Source organism: Salvelinus namaycush, chromosome 18 (genome assembly GCF_016432855.1).
Source record: "Salvelinus namaycush isolate Seneca chromosome 18, SaNama_1.0, whole genome shotgun sequence".
NCBI lineage: Eukaryota > Metazoa > Chordata > Actinopteri > Salmoniformes > Salmonidae > Salvelinus > Salvelinus namaycush.
The window spans coordinates 33,786,691-33,802,334 of NC_052324.1; the positions used below are offsets into that span (position 1 = coordinate 33,786,691).

General features: G+C 46.9%; 1 protein-coding gene across 1 annotated transcript in view; it reads right to left on the reverse strand.

Annotated features, from left to right (window-relative positions):
* Nucleotides 1-15,644, reverse strand: part of LOC120062920 (dedicator of cytokinesis protein 8-like) — a 55,395-nt gene that overhangs the window by 25,161 nt on the left and 14,590 nt on the right. Inside the window, exons 7-21 of the mRNA XM_039012979.1 lie at nucleotides 12,020-12,169; nucleotides 10,878-10,958; nucleotides 10,564-10,723; nucleotides 10,304-10,437; nucleotides 9,224-9,317; nucleotides 8,666-8,828; nucleotides 7,324-7,444; nucleotides 6,955-7,025; nucleotides 6,669-6,813; nucleotides 6,010-6,111; nucleotides 5,013-5,108; nucleotides 4,614-4,848; nucleotides 4,172-4,333; nucleotides 3,550-3,725; nucleotides 1,112-1,207 (exon numbers count right to left, since the gene is read on the reverse strand). Of these exons, the coding sequence (XP_038868907.1) occupies nucleotides 1,112-1,207; nucleotides 3,550-3,725; nucleotides 4,172-4,333; nucleotides 4,614-4,848; nucleotides 5,013-5,108; nucleotides 6,010-6,111; nucleotides 6,669-6,813; nucleotides 6,955-7,025; nucleotides 7,324-7,444; nucleotides 8,666-8,828; nucleotides 9,224-9,317; nucleotides 10,304-10,437; nucleotides 10,564-10,723; nucleotides 10,878-10,958; nucleotides 12,020-12,169 (1,986 nt within the window). The remainder of the gene's footprint in view (nucleotides 1-1,111; nucleotides 1,208-3,549; nucleotides 3,726-4,171; nucleotides 4,334-4,613; nucleotides 4,849-5,012; nucleotides 5,109-6,009; nucleotides 6,112-6,668; nucleotides 6,814-6,954; nucleotides 7,026-7,323; nucleotides 7,445-8,665; nucleotides 8,829-9,223; nucleotides 9,318-10,303; nucleotides 10,438-10,563; nucleotides 10,724-10,877; nucleotides 10,959-12,019; nucleotides 12,170-15,644) is intronic.

Below are 15,644 nucleotides of genomic sequence, written 5' to 3' on the forward strand. Positions count from 1 at the left end.
GAGGAGACAGGTTAAAGAAATATTTTGAGACATTGATTGTGTATGTGTTCCATTCAGAGGGTGAATGGACAAGACAAAAGATTTAAGTGCCTTTGAACGGGGTATGGTAGTAGGTGCCAGGCGCGCCGGTTTGAGTGTGTCAAGAACTGCAACACTGCTGGGTTTTTCGCACTCAACCGTTTTCTGTGTGTATCAAGAATGGTCCACCACCCAAAGGACATCCAGTCAACGGGAGGCCAGTGGTTGAAAAACAGGTAATTGATGAAAGATGACAAAAGAGGCTTACATGAATTGTGCAGAGCCGCAGGCAGGCTACAGTTAGTCAACTGACAGTCCAGTACAACATTGGTTGAATGCACAACTTGTCATACGTTGACGGGAATGGGGTATGGAGGCTGCGTTCTACATCTTTCAGCAGAAAGCCAAGAAAATGCGGTTGCAGTGGGCTAAGAAACGAAAACACTGGACAGTGGAGAATTAGAAAAACACTGCTGGATCCGATGAATCCCGGTTCCTGCTGCTTCACGCCGATGGGAGGACTAGGGTATGGAGAAAACCACGAGTACATGCATCCATCATGCCTCGTGTCAACATTACAAGCTGGTGGTGGTGTGAGGTGTGTTTTCATGGCACACATTGGGCCCCTGATAAAAGTGGAGCAACGTTTGAATGCCACAGGATATCTGAACATCATCGCCAATCAGGTGCATCCCTTCATGACAGCAGTGTCCGTCTGCAAATACATTTTTTCAGTAGTATAATGCCCCATGCCACAAGGCTAGGATTGTCCAGGAATGGTTCCACGAACATGACAGTGAATTCAGCTTACTGCAGTGGCCTGCCCAGTCACCAGATCTCAATACAATTGATCATCTGTGGGATGAGATGGAACGAGCTGTTCAGAGTAGAGATCCACTACCAGCCAACTTGACACTACTGTGGGAAGCATTGGAGTCAACATGGGCCAGCATCCCTGTGGAACGCATTCGACACCTTGTAGAGTCCATGCCCCCGAGGAATTGAGGCTGTTCTGAGGGCAAAAGGGGATGCAACTCAATATTAGGAAGGCTTGCTAATGTTTGTACATTCAGAGTATATTGAACACACTCACCAGCAGTTCAAAGAAGAACCAGGCATATTTATATGCGTTCTCTCTGCAGACTCCTGTGCTGACCACAATCTGTAGAGCTAACTCCTCATGGAACTGCTGTCAGAGGAGAAACAGAGCATTGGGTTACTACCACCACTAAACAGTAGTGTCTGGTAACCTACATGTAGAATACAGTGTACTACTTCAAAGGATCACATCAATCCTGGACTATCTCAGTGTTATAACGGAAGACTTCTTAAAAGAAAAGTACAACCTATACGTTAGAGAGAAAGAGAGATTAGAGAGAGGGAGAGACACTCAGACAGACCGACAGATTTATTTACTGACTGAATGACGGACTGACTGCTGGTGCCACAGTCCTCAGTTCAACACAAACCAGAGCTAGCCAAATGCACTGTGACCCCAGCCAGTGAAATCAGATACAGCATTTCAAAGGGAAGGGTCTGGTCTTATTTGAACATGGCAAACACAAGAACAGCGCCTCAAAACAGAGTGATTTTGAAATGCACAGACACACACACACACAGACACACACACACTCATAGTGTTTAATCTCTGTAAAATCTTTGTGAATGTGTAGACCCACAGTTCAATGCCATGTCCAGGTTCTATTTCACATACTCGTGTGGTTCGCTCTGACAGCAAAGAAATCCACATCACATTATCTGTTACAGATTTAAGATTTTACTGGCTGCCATGTAACATCCTACTGCGACGTATATAGAACATTCTACTCAGAATGCAAATGAGGATGTTATTGTCAGTGTTTGGCCAGTATGGGCGGCAGGTAGCCTAGTGGTTCGAGCGTTGGGCCAGTAACCGAAAGGTTGCTAGATCGAATCCCTGAGCTGACAAGGTAAAAATCAGTCATTCCGCCCCTGAACAAGGCAGTTAGCCCATTGTTCCTAGGCCGTCATTGTAAATAAGAATTTGTTCTTAACGGACTTGCCTAGTTAAGGAAAATATGGAAGTCTACATGCTACAGTATGTGATCTGCTCAGTGCCACATTGCCCTCTGCTGGTGACTGTTGGCATCACAGAGGTGAATAAAGACATTTATTCCCGGGATATTTCTGGTAAAAGTTACTTTTCTGTTGGAGGGCCGGGTCCCGCCCGTAGAGCTCTGAGGGTGGCTGCTCACATCCACATAGGTCGACATACGACTGCCTGGGTTGTTCTGGCCCTGAGGGAGAGGACAGCAACAACAAGATGGTCATGAAGAATCTGACTCGACTATCTGGACTATTGTAGCTTCAGACACACAGAGATAAACAGATGTGGTGTGTGGGTCCCAAAATGGCACTCTGTTTCCTAAATAGTGCACTACCTTTGACCATGGTCCATGGGGTGCCATTTGCAATTCAGACATGGTTTTAGTTGGCCAAAACCAGTGAGTCTACACTACAGCCATAGACCCAGAGGATATCAAAAAAAGCCTTGAAGGTACTGATGTGTTGTAAACCAACCAAACAGTCAGAGGCTATGCTAGAGGATGTAGCTACAGTAGCAACATGTGTTTGTGGCAGGCTCATGACAGAGGATGTTCCTTGACTCTGTGTTTGTGGCAGGCTCATGACAGAGGATGTTCATTGACTCTGTGTTTGTGGCAGGCTCATGACAGAGGATGTTCATTGACTCTGTGTTTGTGGCAGGCTCATGACAGAGGATGTTCATTGACTCTGTGTTTGTGGCAGGCTCATGACAGAGGATGTTCATTGACTCTGTGTTTGTGGCAGGCTCATGACAGAGGATGTTCATTGACTCTGTGTTTGTGGCAGGCTCATGACAGAGGATGTTCATTGACTCCGTGTTTGTGGCAGGCTCATGACAGAGGATGTTCATTGACTCTGTGTTTGTGGCAGGCTCATGACAGAGGATGTTCATTGACTCTGTGTTTGTGGCAGGCTCATGACAGAGGATGTTCATTGACTCCGTGTTTGTGGCAGGCTCATGACAGAGGATGTTCATTGACTCTGTGTTTGTGGCAGGCTCATGACAGAGGATGTTCATTGACTCCGTGTTTGTGGCAGGCTCATGACAGATGTTCATTGACTCTGTGTTTGTGGCAGGCTCATGACAGATGTTCATTGACTCTTTGTGTTTAGTGTAGCAGTACCTTTTCACACCTTTTTTAAAGAATATTAGAGATTCACAAGTTAAAGGGATACTTTGAGATTTTGGCAATGAAGCCTTTTATCTACTTCTCCAGAGTCAGATGAACTTGTGGATTTCATTTGTATGTCTGTGTGCAGTTTGAAGGAAGTTGCTAACTGGAATTAGCGCAATTACTAACTAGCTTTAACGCAATGACTGGAAGTCTATGGTAATAGCTAGCATGATCAGTGTCCTTTAAGAGGAGACAAAGTGTGAGAGGTGGACTCGGGGATTGAACATCCAGTGTTACCCACTCAACCACGACTCTGTATGTGTAGCAGTACCTTAGCTGACAGGATGTTTTTGACTTCTGTGTCTTCTGCACTGTGTGGGGCAGGGATATCAGGGTTGCTGCTGCTGCGGATCCGGGACTGCAGTAACATGGTTCCTACTGTGGTGGCTGAGGCCCGCCCCATAGTACTGTAGCGGCCCTCAGTGGGAGGTACCACACCCCCTGGACCTGGACACACAGGGGAGAACCATATCACTGGATGATCTACCTAAACGCCACACGTCACCTACACACTGAAGCAGGCTATTAAGTTGAAACTTTATGCAACATCTTTTTGCTTGCGGACCCATCACACTATTTGGCTTATCTTTATTCACAGGTTTTACGCACCAACCAAACTTTTGGGAGAGCACGACGGTCCTCTTTTGAGAACCTTGTCACTGGCATGATCTACCTGGTTACACTTTAGTTGCACAGATATGCACTACTATAGCATTGTATTGATGTAATTACACAGTCCCCCTTCATTTCAATGACTTCTGTTTCATGCAACTTATCTACAGTTACGGTGTTCAGCTGAGCACATTGCTGTAGCGCAAATACCACTATGTCCATTCTCTTCACAAGTTAGACTGTCCATACAGTCACATCAGTGTCCGGTGGTTCCTTCCTACCTGTGTTGAGGAGCTCATTGGAGTCAGGCAGACGGAACACCCAGTACAGGTATGTTGCTAGGAGACCGTTCCTGCCCTGCTGGTCCCTGGCCAGCTCCTGGCTGTTGTGGAGACTGTTGACGATTGACACCACTGACTCAAACGCTATCTGGGCCAGGTTGGCTAGGAAATAAAACACACACACAGTTAGGTTACAACAAAACACATCTCAAACATATCAGGTATACTCTCACACTACCCGTCTGTCTGAAAGCCCTGGTGACATGTCCCTATAGGTACCCGTCTGTCTGAAAGCCCTGGTGACATGTCCCTATAGGTACCCGTCGTCTGAAAGCCCTGGTGACATGTCCCTATAGGTACCCGTCTGTCTGAAAGCCCTGGTGACATGTCCCTATAGGTACCCGTCTGTCTGAAAGCCCTGGTGACATGTCCCTATAGGTACCTGTTTGTCCGGCGATGACCATGGGCTGCATGATGAGGGTGAACAGTTTATCTAAGACCAGATGGAGGTAGAGGACCAGAGGTTCCAGTCTGGAGGACGACAGGGAGATGATGCTCAGCTTCAGCTCGTGTTCCAGCTTGTTCTCCGGAATCTTCTCTTCCCGAACCCGGAGCGGGAACGTCACTCCGCCCTCCAGGGCATGGCACAATGTGAAGAAACGCTCCAAGTGGTTGTCCTGGGGAGGGGAAGGGGTAAATAAATGACTACATAAAGTGTGTGTGTGTGTGTGTGTGTGTGTGTGTGTGTGTGTGTGTGTGTGTGTGTGTGTGTGTGTGTGTGTGTGTGTGTGTGTGTGTGTGTGTGTGTGTGTGTGTGTGTGTGTGTGTGTGAGAGACTTACCTGTGTGTGTACTGAGGACACAGCCTGTATCTCCAGGTTGAAAACTCCTTTGTGACTTTCCATCCACTTGACTGGAGGAACCTGAGGGGTAATCCTCTGCAGAGAGAGAGATTGACATATTAAGAACCTGAGGGGTAATCCTCTGCAGAGAGAGAGAGAATGTTCTGCAAAGAGAGGGGGAATGTTCTGCGAGAGAGGGGGAATGTTCTGCAGAGAGAGAGAGAATGTTCTGCAGAGAGAGGGGGAATGTTCTGCGAGAGAGGGGGAATGTTCTGCAGAGAGAGGGGGAATGTTCTGCAGAGAGAGGGGGAATGTTCTGCAAGAGAGGGGGAATGTTCTGCGAGAGAGGGGGAATGTTCTGCGAGAGAGGGGGAATGTTCTGCAGAGAGAGAGGGAATGTTCTGCAGAGAGAGGGGGAATGTTCTGCAGAGAGAGAGGGAATGTTCTGCAGAGAGAGGGGGAATGTTCTGCAGAGAGAGGGGGAATGTTCTGCAGAGAGAGGGGGAATGTTCTGCAGAGAGAGAGAGAATGTTCTGCAGAGAGAGAGGGAATGTTCTGCAGAGAGAGGGGGAATGTTCTGCAGAGAGAGAGGGAATGTTCTGCAGAGAGAGGGGGAATGTTCTGCAGAGAGAGGGGGAATGTTCTGCAGAGAGAGGGGGAATGTTCTGCAGAGAGAGGGGGAATGTTCTGCAGAGAGAGGGGGAATGTTCTGCAGAGAGAGAGAGAATGTTCTGCAGAGAGAGAGGGAATGTTCTGCAGAGAGAGGGGGAATGTTCTGCGAGAGAGGGGGAATGTTCTGCAGAGAGAGATATTAAGAAATATCATGTCTGTTGCCATCTAAACCCAATCAATAAATCAGTACATCAACACATTTATGAAAAATACATGTAAGTGATATTTTCTCCCCCAGGGGGAGACACTCCACTCTTAACATTTTTGTGATACAACTTATTTTAAACGGTTGTCTGGAGAATTGAAATGGCCAAATGAATGTTACCTCAGGTGAGTGCAGTGAGTAGTTGACAGGCAATCTGTCCAGGGCGATGGGGAGGCAGTACTGACCAGTCTGTAGCCTGTCAGTACTCAGTATAGGCAGCCACTACAGTACACAGGGGGATAGACAGAAGATCAGCCACCGCAAACACTGACAATGGACAAATACATACAGGGGACACATCTACCTTGCCACATCATTGAGAAGAATCACTTACTCGTATATTGATCATAAATAACCAGCACCATGTTCAGTAGAGTATCTGCACGTTCATGTAAGACCACATTAATCCAGCGTGCAGTGAAACTGATCTTGACTAGGCCAGATCATAGACTGATCCAGACCAGATGAGACCAGGACCCATATCCATAAAGGCAGGGTTTACACAGGCAGCCTAATTCTGATCTTTTGCCAATCATTGGTCTTTTGACCAATCAGATTACACAGGCAGCCCCATTCTGGTCTTTCGCCCAATTATTGGCAAATAAACGGCACCATTATCTCAGAGTTGGAGTGCTGCTCTAGGATTAGTTTAGCATTTTAGATCACAATGAATAAGATTGCTTGGACAGGGGAAACCTGATCCTAGATCAGCACTCCTACTGTGAGGCACTTTATGAATATAGGCCCAGGTGAGACCAGGCATGAGGGGTCAGACTTACAGAGTAACCTATGAGTGCCTCACTGGCTCCAGTCTGGTTCTGTTTCTGTTGACAGCTGATGTGGTAGAATGTGAACAGCAGGTGGTGTCTCTCAGTCAGCCTGGCAGGCAGAGCCATCTTCACCTCCTCATAGAAGTCTGGAGACCTGAGGCACAGTCACATAGGACAGAGGTCAGAGACAACACAACAACAAAAATTTGATTGTTATATTAGAAAATGTAGCATGTTATGCCGTAGTTGTGTTGTTGTAATTTAGCATGTAGTATTTAAAATAGCATCCACTTGCTTGTTATGGTACGTGACTGGGGTGTATACTTCTTGCACAAACTCAGGACCATTCGATTTTCCAAAAATGACCTACGAGGGGGAAAAAAAGCAGAGTAAACTCAATCAAACCATGTTGTACAATGTCACAGCAATGTGGGTGTACAGTGTGTGTGTGTGTGTGTGTGTGTGTGTGGGTGTACAGTGTGTGTGTGTGTGGGTGTACAGTGTGTGTGTGTGGGTGTACAGTGTGTGTGTGTGTGTGTGTGTGTGTGTGTGTGTGTGTGTGTGTGTGTGTGTGTGTGTGTGTGTGTGTGTGTGTGTGTGTGTGTGTGTGTGTGTGTGTGTGTGTGTGTGTGTGTGTGTGTGTGTGTGTGTGAGAGAAACTCACAGGCATCACACAGCTGGGGTCTTCTCCACTCATAAACTGGATTTTAATAGTGATATTCCTTCCTCCTGAAGTCAGCCTGTTGACAAAGTTGAGTCGCTGGGGGTATACATAGAGCAGGTTCCTGGAGAGAGAGGGAAAGGGAGGGAAAAGGGAGAGAGAAGAGAGACAAAGGCAGGGAGGGGGTAAAAGAGAGGGAGAGAGATGGTTATTTTTCTGTTTACAGCACTGCATACTCACATTACTTCATAATGATGAAAGGAATGATGTGGTCATTGTAGAGAGTACCAGGTGATCCAGTAAGGACAACTCAATATCTCCTTCCTCCCAAAGTATGCACTTGTTCACTTCCCTTCACTGATTCGAAAACAAAATGACTGGTATAAGAAATATGGTGGAAACTCCCACTAGTTCATGCCTCCACAAATCAGCAGCCCAAGCCCGAAGTATAGCCTGGTAAATGTCAGTGCCCAGAGTTCTTCCTGGTCAGGTGGTCAGGATATGACCATCTTCTATCAGCACCACAATTCCTATTCAGAGTTAGACTGCCTGTGCCTGCACATCCATACTACACCACTAGATGGCACCCGGTGAAGATAACAAATGCATGATATTACACAATACACCACGTGGGCCTGAAAACTAGTCTTACCAATGAACCAAATGTGGTGTGAACATTAGTGTGAGATTAAAAACTATGTAACAATGTAGTCATCTGTCCCGAGACAGGAGACACACTCTTAGGCTGTGTCCCAAACGGCACCCTGTTCCCTATATAGTGGACTATATAGTGGACTATCAAATACATTTGATTTGATTTGATTTTGATTTGACTTTTGAACAGAGCCCTATAGGGAATAGGGTGCCATTTGGGACACAGTGTTCATCTAGCGAGCAGTGAGGAGGAAGGAGTGAAGTGTTGACAGCATTGGGGGTTGTGTCAGGTCAGACTGGTTGTAGAAGTCCCAGCAAACCTGTTCACGACATTGATGGAAAATAGAAGGCCTGAAGCTACAGTATGTGCTGTGTTAAATACCTTCATGACTGCCTAACATGTGTAAAGCTCACATGAAGGGACATGTGTACATGGTGCTTAGCACGGAGACAGATAATACACTAGTAGGGGTAGTAAGTCATGAACCTGGAAAACCTGTTCATACTGCTTGAAGCGATGTGCTATGGTAAATCCATGCAGTCTGAAACGCTAAAGCTTTGAGGAGAAATTGCAGAATATGCAATAATCAAAAAGTGGTTTCAGGAGAATTGAGTGAGTGTACTAACCTGTAAATGCTTTTGTGCAGTCTGTGTGTGTGGTATGCATCGACACGTGTGTGTGTGTGCTCACCTGTAAGTGCTGTGTGGAACATAGACCTCGCTGGAGGGGAACTCCAAAACCTCTTTGACAGGTCGGACGTTCTTCTCAGCCAGTGGTTTGACTGGGATCAGCTCAGTAGACAGACAGGCCACTGGGTTGTCATGGACCGGAGTCACATCCAGTCTTATTGTACCTAAAATAGATCAAGTCAAATACAGTCTGAAACTATGTTCATTCAGAATTATTCCAAAGTAGGTAAATATAAGAAAGCTTTCAGTCCCACAGGTTTTCACCACTATAAGCAATTGATTCTGAATTATACAAAATAGCCTATTCAGCTATTTTAAATGCATGAAGTCACTTAAACCCAGATAAAACAGATACTTGTTCTTAGAAATGGGACATTCTAGTCACTTGTTGTCGGGTTGAATGGAATGAAACAGCACACACAGACAGCCAGGTCTTGCTGTGTGGTTGAATGGAATGAAACAGCACACACAGACAGCCAGGTCTTGCTGTGTGGTTGAATGGAATGAAACAGCACACACAGACAGCCAGGTCTTGCTGTGTGGTTGAATAGCGGATCACCTGGTATGGTTTTAATTCTTCTCTGCAGGGATGAGAACTTCTTGATGTCTGCCAGGAACTTAAACAAGTCCTCATCACTCAGACGGTCCCCCTCCTTAAACAAAGCAGGGTCCAGTTTAGTCAAATGAACATGTCTTCGTGTACAAGATACAGTGATATAATGTCTCTGAACACCTCCGAATTAAACATTGTCAATTTGTAGTGTTGCACAGCAGACTTCTTTCCTCTTTTCCATCAACTTCATAGGAAGGTGACATACTGAGCAGAGCAACTAACTGTTGTTATGAGATCAACTCTCCACAGTTGCTAGTAGGAAGGAAAAATGCACCCTTGCTGTGCGATGGCAAGTATGGAGAATGTATGGTATGTCTATATGATACCTGGCCAGGTCTTATCAGGTGTCTGCTCTGTGGATTGTGTGGAATGAAAGAATGCCTTGTCTCGAGGTGATACCCACAAGGTCAAGCATTCTCTGTCCAAGACCATTCTCTGTGTAAGACCATTCTCTGTCTAAGACCATTCTCTGTCTAAGACCATTCTCTGTCTAAGACCATTCTCTGTCTAAGACCATTCTCTGTCTAAGACCATTCTCTGTCTAAGACCATTCTCTGTCTAAGACCATTCTCTGTCTAAGACCATTCTCTGTCTAAGACCATTCTCTGTCTAAGACCATTCTCTGTCCAAGACCATTCTCTGTCCAAGACCATTCTCTGTCCAAGACCATTCTCTGTCCAAGACCATTCTCTGTCCAAGACCATTCTCTGTCCAAGACCATTCTCTGTCCAAGACCATTCTCTGTCCAAGACCATTCTCTGTCTAAGACCATTCTCTGTCCAAGACCATTCTCTGTCTAAGACCTTTCTCTGTCCAAGACCTTTCTCTGTCCAAGACCTTTCTCTGTCCAAGACCTTTCTCTGTCCAAGACCTTTCTCTGTCCAAGACCTTTCTCTGTCCAAGACCTTTCTCTGTCCAAGACCTTTCTCTGTCCAAGACCTTTCTCTGAGCTTAGCGATGCTTATGTCGCTGGATCGATGTTTATATTGTAGAGTGTGTTGTTTTCTCTAGTGCATGTGTTCAGACCTGCTTGCAGAAGGTGCTGATGGTGATGGTAGCAGGTTTGAAGGCAGACATGTTACACTGGTCTTCCATGGTACCGAACCTCTCTGAGTTCCTCCTGGGCAACTGACCTCTCTTTTCCAGACTGCTGGATTTACCTGGATAGGGGAGGAGAGGTCAGTCAAGTCAGGTACAGAAAAGTAAAGTAAGATTAAACAAGCATTGGGCTCAAGAGTTAACCAGCTTACACACACACACACACACACACACACACACACACAGACCGTTGAGGCTGTCAGAGTCGGTGGTGTCTCGGTCCAGTGTGGCGGTGCTGATGACGTTCATGATGTTGACTGTAGCCCAGGCAAAGGGCATGCGGTAGCGACCAAGTCTCTGACAGAACATCTCAGACTGATTACGCAGCTTCTCCAGCTTCTCCTTGTTCTGACCCATGGAACCACACAGAACCACAATTACAACCTATAGCTGTGTGTGTGTGTGTGTGTGTGTGTGTGTGTGTGTGTGTGTGTGTGTGTGTGTGTGTGTGTGTGTGTGTGTGTGTGTGTGTGTGTGTGTGTGTGTGATCATGGCACTCTACCTTTGCTGAGTCAGTCTCCTTCATGACCATGTATGGTTCTGCACAGTCACTGATCTCTCCCTGCTGCAGCACCTTCTCTATCTGAAACACAGCCAAGACAGAGGTATATCACTCAAACACAGCCAGGACACAGAGGTACATCACTCTGAAACACAGCCAAGACAGAGGTATATCACTCTGAAACACAGCCAGGACACAGAGGTACATCCCTCTGAAACACAACCAACACAGAGGTATATCACTCAAACACAGCCAGGACACAGAGGTACATCACTCTGAAACACAGCCAAGACAGAGGTATATCACTCAAACACAGCCAGGACACAGAGGTACATCACTCTGAAACACAGCCAACACAGAGGTATATCACTCAAACACAGCCAGGACACAGAGGTACATCCCTCTGAAACACAACCAACACAGAGGTATATCACTCAAACACAGCCAGGACACAGAGGTACATCACTCTGAAACACAGCCAAGACAGAGGTATATCACTCAAACACAGCCAGGACACAGAGGTACATCACTCTGAAACACAGCCAAGACACAGAGGTACATCACTCTGAAACACAGCCAGGACACAGAGGTACATCACTCTGAAACACAGCCAACACAGAGGTACATCACCCTGAAACACAGCCAACACAGAGGTACATCACTCTGAAACACAGCCAACACAGAGGTACATCACTCTGAAACACAGCCAGGACACAGAGGTACATCACTCTGAAACACAGCCAACACAGAGGTACATCACTATGAAACACAGCCAACACAGAGGTACATCACTGTCCAAGCTAATACTGTACACAGGGATCTATGGAGAGTTGCCTACTGTATGCTACGTTAACCCACAAATTGATAGGGGCACCATATATAATATGTGTGAGGAGGTAGACACGTCAGGGCTGTGGGTTCAATTCCAGCTGGGGCCAACCATATGAAAATGTATGTAGGCAGTACACTACTGTTAAGTCACTTTGGATAAAAGCCTCTATTAAAATGGCATATATTTAGTTCTACAGTGTTTACCATAATGACCAGCAACTGTAGATACTGTAGGTGCCGTACAGACGTGTGTATTACCTGAACGAGCAAGTACTGTAGATAGGTGCAGGTAGGTGAGATGGGTATCTTACCTTGATGACCAGGTAGATGTCTGGGGAGGGGTATGTGATGGAGAATATGGCTGCTCGGGAGAGGGTGGAGTGGTCCGTCTGTGGCGTGTGGGGTTTCAGGAACCCTTTAAACTGGTCTGAGTTCAGATCACAGTAGAAGTTCTCGGATATCTGAGGAAGTCAAACAGAGAGGGTCAGCGTTAGAGTTCACCTGGTGGTGGATTACATGAGTGTCCATTCATCTTATGGTAGATAATATGGCTGGAGAGGCACCAACTGGAAAGAAATTACAGAAATAGTGGAGAGACTACCTGAACCTACCTACCTTGTCCAATAAGAAACGCTCATTTACTATTTCCGTTGATAAACGCTATGGTGTGCCCTAATGAACTAATTCCCGTGTAGGAATTAGTACAGGGACACAGGCCTTTTTCCTCATCCTACGTTCCAGGTGGTTTGTGTCCGACAGGCACATGGTATATTAGAGACTGGTCACCATACAGAGTGCTGTTGAACCCATTCCCTCACCCAGCTGAGAGCTCTACTCTAAATCACCACCACGCAGACAGTAGTCTGTCCCTACTGTAATACCGCGCAGACAGTAGTCTGTCCCTACTGTAATACCACACAGACAGTAGTCTGTCCCTACTGTAATACCACACAGACAGTAGTCTGTCCCTACTGTAATACCACACAGACAGTAGTCTGTCCCTACTGTAATACCACACAGACAGTAGTCTGTCCCTACTGTAATACCACGCAGACAGTAGTCTGTCCCTACTGTAATACCACGCAGACAGTAGTCTGTCCCTACTGTAATACCGCGCAGACAGTAGTCTGTCCCTACTGTAATACCACGCAGACAGTAGTCTGTCCCTACTGTAATACCGCACAGACAGTAGTCTGGCCCTACTGTAATACCACACAGACAGTAGTCTGTCCCTACTGTAATACCACACAGACAGTAGTCTGTCCCTACTGTAATACCACACAGACAGTAGTCTGGCCCTACTGTAATACCACACAGACAGTAGTCTGTCCCTACTGTAATACCGCGCAGACAGTAGTCTGTCCCTACTGTAATACCACACAGACAGTAGTCTGTCCCTACTGTAATACCGCACAGACGGTAGTCTGTCCCTACTGTAATACCGCACAGACAGTAGTCTGGCCCTACTGTAATACCGCGCAGACAGTAGTCTGGCCCTACTGTAATACCACACAGACAGTAGTCTGTCCCTACTGTAATACCGCACAGACAGTAGTCTGTCCCTACTGTAATACCGCGCAGACAGTAGTCTGTCCCTACTGTAATACCACACAGACGGTAGTCTGTCCCTACTGTAATACCACGCAGACGGTAGTCTGTCCCTACTGTAATACCGCGCAGACGGTAGTCTGTCCCTACTGTAATACCGCGCAGACAGTAGTCTGTCCCTACTGTAATACCACACAGACAGTAGTCTGTCCCTACTGTAATACCACACAGACAGTAGTCTGTCCCTACTGTAATACCGCGCAGACAGTAGTCTGTCCCTACTGTAATACCACACAGACGGTAGTCTGTCCCTACTGTAATACCACACAGACAGTAGTCTGGCCCTACTGTAATACCGCGAAGACAGTAGTCTGTCCCTACTGTAATACCACACAGACAGTAGTCTGTCCCTACTGTAATACCACACAGACAGTAGTCTGTCCCTACTGTAATACCGCGCAGACAGTAGTCTGTTCCTACTGTAATACCACACAGACGGTAGTCTGTCCCTACTGTAATACGGCGCAGACAGCAGTCTGTCCCTACTGTAATACCGCGCAGACAGTAGTCTGTCCCTACTGTAATACCGCGCAGACAGTAGTCTGTCCCTACTGTAATACCACACAGACAGTAGTCTGACCCTACTGTAATACCGCGCAGACAGTAGTCTGGCCCTACTGTAATACCGCGCAGACAGTAGTCTGGCCCTACTGTAATACCGCGCAGACAGTAGTCTGTCCCTACTGTAATACCGCGCAGACAGTAGTCTGTCCCTACTGTAATACCGCGCAGACAGTAGTCTGTCCCTACTGTAATACCGCGCAGACAGTAGTCTGTCCCTACTGTAATACCACACAGACAGTAGTCTGTCCCTACTGTAATACCGCGCAGACAGTAGTCTGTCCCTACTGTAATACCACACAGACGGTAGTCTGTCCCTACTGTAATACCACACAGACAGTAGTCTGGCCCTACTGTAATACCGCGAAGACAGTAGTCTGTCCCTACTGTAATACCACACAGACAGTAGTCTGTCCCTACTGTAATACCACACAGACAGTAGTCTGTCCCTACTGTAATACCGCGCAGACGGCAGTCTGTCCCTACTGTAATACCGCGCAGACGGCAGTCTGTCCCTACTGTAATACCGCGCAGACGGCAGTCTGTCCCTACTGTAATACCGCGCAGACGGCAGTCTGTCCCTACTGTAATACCGCGCAGACAGTAGTCTGTCCCTACTGTAATACCACACAGACAGTAGTCTGACCCTACTGTAATACCGCGCAGACAGTAGTCTGGCCCTACTGTAATACCGCGCAGACAGTAGTCTGGCCCTACTGTAATACCGCGCAGACAGTAGTCTGTCCCTACTGTAATACCGCGCAGACAGTAGTCTGGACCTACTGTAATACCACGCAGACAGTAGTCTGTCCCTACTGTAATACCGCGCAGACAGTAGTCTGTCCCTACTGTAATACCACACAGACAGTAGTCTGTCCCTACTGTAATACCGCGCAGACAGTAGTTCTGTTCCCTACTGTAATACCACACAGACAGTAGTCCTGTCCCTATGTAATACCACACAGACAGTGTCCTGTCCCTACTGTAATACCACGCAGACAGTAGTCTGTCCCTACTGTAATACCACCCAGACAGTTTAGTCTGTCCCTGACTGTAATACCACACAGCCAGTAGTCTGTCCCTACTGTAATACCCACCACAGAACAGTAGTCTATCCCTACTGTAATAACACCGCAGACAGTAGTCTGTCCCTACTGTAATACCGCGCAGACAGTAGTCTGGTCCCTACTGTAATACCCACCGACGGTAGTCTGTCCCTACTGTAATACCGCCACAGGACAGTAGTCTGTCCCTACGTAATACCACACAGACAGTAGTCTGGCCCTCACTGTAATAAACCCAGACAGTCGGTGTACCTACTGTAATACCACACAGACGGTAGTCTGTCCCTACTGTAATTACCACACAGGACCGGTAGTCTGTCCCTACTGTAATACACCACAGAAGTAACCCGGTAGTCTGTGCCCTACTGCTAATACCGCACAGACCGTAGTCTGTCCCTACTGTAATACCACACAGACAGTCGTCTGTCCTACTGTAATACCACACAGACAGTAGTCTGTCCCTACTGTAATACACGAGCAGAACAGTAGTCTCGTCCCTACTGTAATTACCAACGGCAGACCGTCAGTCTGTCCCTACTGTAATACCACACAGACAGTAGTCTGGACTACTGTAATACCACACAGACAGTAGTCTGTCCCTACTGTAATACCGCGCAGACAGTAGTCTGTCCCTACTGTAATACCACACAGACAGTAGCCTGTCCCTACTGTAATACCACACAGACAGTAGCCTGTCCCTACT